A 5580-nucleotide genomic window follows, 5' to 3' on the forward strand; every position below is an offset into this window, starting at 1 on the left:
TGCCTGGGCCATGATGGTTCCCACTGACTCTTCAGCAATGAGCAGGTAAAATGTGGGTGATGACACCTAGAGAATGAATAAAGCAGGAAAAAAATATATAGAACTTTACTACCCTCTTCCTAACTTAGAAACAAACAGATGAAAACATAAATTGGGCTTTAAGACCTAGTTTAATAATTATTTCCACACTGCTTATCTTTTTAACTGTATGTCTTCATTATCTTCTAAAACAAGTGTCAAGATTATAAAAGAGGTTCTTATACAGACTTCTTATGTGCTCTTAGACATTTCTTTAGCAGTACAGAACTTGGTAGAGAAGTTTCATGCCCAGGAGTCCTTCTAAAAGATGTTTGTGGGTGGTCAGCACCCTTGGAGAGCCCTCTTAAACTAATTCGGGAGGACATCTGTCCTGGCATTACCTGGTTACCGAATCCAGAAGTTCTTAGCAGAAAATGTTGAGGCATTTATTATATTTTTAACTTGCAGTTCATTTTATAGTTATCAGAGAAATCGAACAGCATGAGTTCATGAACTTCTTTTTGAAATATAACTGAGTTTGCTAAATAGCAATTTTGAAAATGCAGGTTCTGGAGTCAGACCATGTTGACAAATGAAAACTCCACCATTTAGAGAGGGTGGAGCCTCCTTGTCTACAAAATGAGATCAGAATAGGATCAGCTTCATAGGGTACTCGACAGAATTAAACGGGAAAATGTAATCAAAATGCTTGTAGGGCTTCCCTGGTGGCGCAGTGGTTGAGAGTCCGCCTGCCGATGCAGGGGACACGGGTTCGTGCCCCGGTCTGGGAAGATCCCACATGCCGCGGAGCGGCTGGGCCCGTGAGCCATGGCCGCTGGGCCTGTGCGTCCGGAGCCTGTGCTCCGCAACAGGAGAGGCCACAACAGTGAGAGGCCCACATAACGCAAAAAAAAAAAAAAAAAAAAAAAAAAAAAAAATGCTTGTATAGGGACTTCCCTGGTGGTGCAGTGGTTAAGAATCCTCCTGCCAATGCAGGGGACACAGGTTCAAGCCCTGGTCCGGGAAGATCCCACATGCCGCGGAGCAACTAAGCCCATGCGCCACAACTACTGAGCCTGCGCTGCAGAGCCCACGAGCCACACTGAACCCACACAGCACAACTACTGAAGCCCATGCTCCCTAGAGCCCGCATGCTAAAACTACTAAGCCCACACGCGGCAACTACTGAAGCCTGTGCGCTCTAGGGCCTGCATGTTGCCAACTACTGAGCCCGCATGCTGCAACTACTGAAGCCAGCATGCGAGCCTGTGCTGCGCAACAAGAGAAGCTGCTGCGATGAGAAGCCCGCACACCGCAACGAAGAGTAGCCCCTGCTCGCCGCAACTAGAGAAAGCCCATGTGCACCAGTGAAGACCCAACACAGTCAAAAAAAAAAGCTTGTATAAGGGAAGTTCTCATTACATATTTGCTATCATTATTTTAAATGTGTGGGGAAAAAAAGCTTGTATAAGGGAAGTTCTCATTACATATTTGCTATCATTATTTTAAATGTGTGATATTTGTGGTTCCAGGAGCCTTACCAATAAAGCAAATAGTGTATGATATTAACTTCTAGTGAATTTACAAATTATTAAACATGCCTCAATACAGAGGAGTCGAACAAGAAGAATACTGATGCATCTATAATTAATTCTAATATTTTGATAATTGTTTCTCTAAGTCTCATGCTTTCAAACAAACTATAATTATATAGTGGTTTTATCTGTGCACACAATCACTGTGAGAGGGACGGAGGTCTCGGTGGGAAGGCCTCTATCGCCCTCCATGAGGTTGGGTGACAAAATGTCAGGTTCACATTGCTGGCATGAAGTCATGGTGAACAGGAACCAGGCTGAAAGGTAGGGAACTTAAGTCTGCTGTTAAACAGCACAAGTCTGGATTGAGTCACTTCACTTCCCTGGGCCTTGATTTCCTCATTTTTAAAATGAAAAGACACAACTAGATCTCTCTCCTGTCCCTGTCACCACTCAGGTTTTACACTTCTACCCACTAACAACAAAATACTTGCTGTTCTGAATAACTGAATGTTCTATTTTACTTGACAAATAACATAAGTACCGTATATGAATGATAGATGTTCAAGAGATGTTGTTCATCCACAGGGGCTTGGTCTTGGAATCAAAACTCCTAGAGTATGCATAAAGAACTCTTGATCTGATGACTCAGATGACACCTGAGGCTCTGGTAGTGCCAGAGGTTTGTTATTAGAGACAAAAGCCATAAAACTGTACCACAAAGTGTACCTGATTATGTGAACTTTGCTGGGGGTGGTAAGGAGTTCTACATAAGCTTAAGGTTGGCTGCCCTTATGTGTTAATATTTTAAAAGTTCAGAGTATACTTTTTAAGGTACATGTGAAATGAAAATGTTCCACTGTTGTAGGAGTGACGATATTATCCAGCACATAATTCTGGATCTGATACTACCTAGTTCCAGAACCTTAGCCAAGCCACTCTGAATCTCCTTTCTCTACATGTAAAATGAGGTGAGGATCCAAAGACATAATAGATGTGAAAACACACTGGAAAATAAAAACCATCATACAAATGCCATAAACTGTTATTCTCCTCTGCCAAAGAAATGGAATGATCAGTTAATTCAAGTGGGATGGATTCAACATGCCAGTTCTTTGAGGTAAAGAGACCTCCAAATGGATGGATTGTCAGAATTTTCCAACCAAATGCTTGCTCCTCTGTCAATTTAGCCTAAGTCAACTCGAAGGCATCCCTTATGCTACATACACTCCTTATCAATTAAGCTCTCATTTAGATACTTAGGTTTTTGTTTTGTTTTTTTCACGTGGTCAAGATTTACTTCAAGGCCTGAAAACACTGACTAATCGAAAATGGCCCTACTGCAATTTCTTATAATATATAAATACTTTATATATGAAACTTTAAAAAATGTAGACACTATTAACTAACTCCTAAACCACACACTATAGGCTTTTCAAAAGCAATAGTTATTTAACAAAATGTAAGGTGACAGTATCAAAGAATTTTCACACTTAATGAGGACACAATCAGTCGCAAGCTACTCAAACACCAATCTTTTTTACACTTTCCACGTTTGTTTTTAACTTTGTTTCATAGAACCACTGATAATTGAGGCTTCTTTCAAGTATAGGATTTCTAACATTAAATTACATTTTCTAAGTATTTCTATAAAGAAGAAATGAAAAAGACACATACTACATTGTTTGCCATAAATTCATACACCAAAAAGTCAAAACATTCCTGCTTCCCCCTTCTCCAACATTAGCTTTAGATGTTCTTCTAAATATTATATAAACAGTTTTGTTAAAGTCAGTTCTCATTTATGCAGATTAGGGGAAAATGGTTTTGTAATGAGTTATTTTTAAAATTATCTTCTAGATAGCACTCTTTAGCCTTAAATTACATTGTGCACAAACAACTACAACAGTCTGCATTTGCTCAGGAACATACAGTCACATTAAAAACAAATAACTTTGTATTTCATAGTTTAGTTGGCTCTTAAATAGTTTCCCTAGGGGGAGAAACAAGTATTTTGTGTTGTTTAAGAAACTGGTATATATAAATGAAATGCTAGGTGTTCGTTTAAACTTTGAGGAAACCTACAGATGAACATTTGAGTGTTTTTTCTAAAATGCAAGAGATATGCACTTAATCACTGTTCATATATTGAAGCGATGGGATGGAGATACAGATGCAGAGGAAACTCTACATTTTGTAAATGTAAAGTTGGATATTCTAAATGGAAGAACTGACACTGACAATTGTTTACAAGAAACAAAGGTTAAGAAAAATGTTGAAGAATATCTACTCTTAAAAAGAGAGGAGTGTTATACAACACAAAAATGAGAACTAGAGATTCGAAAAACACTCATTTTACTGTTTTAAAAGAAAAACAAAAAAATAATAGGGAGAGAGTCTAGGCCAATTAGAACTGAGGCAGCTGTAACAAAAATGGAACACAGTACAATGATTTGAGCCCTTAAAGGAAATGACTAACTAAAATGAAATTTCACAAGTCTTCATATCTATAATAATATATAAATGCACAAAATATCAAAAATATGAAGTCTGGATTTTCCCCCTTAGGTTTGTAATAAACTGTCAAACCTCTGCTTAATATAGTTACTTTTATGAGCCTTCTGATTAGCAGAGCATGCTGTACAGGTACATGCATGCTAGAATTTTACCATGAGAATTATAGTTCTCATCTCAAACTAGTGACTTGCCTGTTACCCATATTTATATATATTTCATTTCCATTATAAAACACTTAAGACCTTTCTAGTGGTACATTTTAATCAACATATTACATAAAAAAGAATCTTGATTTTTAAAATGAACCTTTTTAGTACTGTAACATGATGGGTTTAATTTAACAGCTGGAACATAATATGGTAACTACAGTGTACTGTTTAATTCACAGCTGTAGGAAAATGTTTGATTTTTAAAATATAACCAAGATGAGGCTGTAGAGTTAATGAGCAGTAAAATATTAGAAAACAGTGAATGAATAAATAAGATGCTTTTCCTTCAGTGGCCATTCATTATTTTGCTTTTAGGAACCTGGAAGAAATTGTCTTCTTTAAGTTTCAAATGTTCTGGTAAATCTAGTCGTTTCTTAGCTTCCTCAATATCACCTTGAATTGCTGAAATAAGTGACTCTAAAGAATCACAGTTCTTTTCTGGTCTGAGGTAGCCAATGATGGCCACGTTGAAAATTTCCCCATAGAAGTCCTCTTTGAAAGTATGCATGATATGAGTTTCCATGGGCTTTTTTGTATTCTTGTGGTATGGGTTCCATCCTATGCTCACCACCATCTTATGGGCGTCTCCACTTCCAACACTGGCCCAACCATAATATATGTCAGTGGATGCATCAGCTGGAAGATTATCTACTACTGGTTCAGGAAAGTTAGCTGTAGGGATGCCCAGCTGCTTGGGGCCGCGACCGAAGCCCCGCACCACCTGGCCGCGGCAGAAGTACGGCAGGTGCCTCATGACGCCGTCCGCTCTGGGTGCGGGCTGCAGTCCAGTCCGCGCCTCCGGCGGAGCTGCCGTTGAGGCGGTGCCCGGACCCCCCGGACCATCCGGGGGACATGGGCGGGAGCTCCGCAGGTCGGCCGGCCGGGCAAGCGCACGGGCGTACCACGGGCCGAGCGGCGCGGACGACACGCCACGGCGAGACGCTCACGCCGCTGACTGAACAGAAGATGCCAGGGGAATCAGACGCTGCGTCTGGGCTCCAGAACGCCAGCGACAGCTGAAGGGCGGCTGTGGGCCGGGAGCGGAGTGGGGGCGGGCCGGCTTGGGAGGGCCCCCCAGCACACCGAGCGCCGCGGGCCTACGCACTCTGCCCAGGCCGAGCCGATACTTAGGTTTTAATTACACAACAAATCTTGGCCTGCTGCAAAGTAAAAACTAGGAAGAGAGTGTGCGATCCATCTTTAAAACTCACCAGCTAACATCCTGAAGAAACAGAAAGGTAGCTAAGCATTCCCAACCAGTCACCACCAATGAACAGTTATATGAATGAGTATGTGGCGGG

At 40.9% G+C, this 5580-nt stretch overlaps 1 protein-coding gene across 1 annotated transcript; it reads right to left on the reverse strand.

The window, feature by feature from the left end:
- Window positions 1-4565: 4565 nt before the first annotated feature.
- LOC307050341 (riboflavin kinase-like) lies at window positions 4566-5084 on the reverse strand (the record flags this gene model as incomplete). Its single annotated transcript, XM_079700308.1, has 1 exon — window positions 4566-5084. Exon 1 carries the CDS (start codon window positions 5031-5033, stop codon window positions 4566-4568), a length of 468 nt encoding a protein of 155 aa, XP_079556434.1. The 5' UTR covers window positions 5034-5084.
- Window positions 5085-5580: the final 496 nt, after the last annotated feature.

This window comes from Hyperoodon ampullatus (assembly GCF_949752795.1).
Source record: "Hyperoodon ampullatus genome assembly, chromosome: 3".
In the NCBI taxonomy this organism is placed as follows: domain Eukaryota; kingdom Metazoa; phylum Chordata; class Mammalia; order Artiodactyla; family Ziphiidae; genus Hyperoodon; species Hyperoodon ampullatus.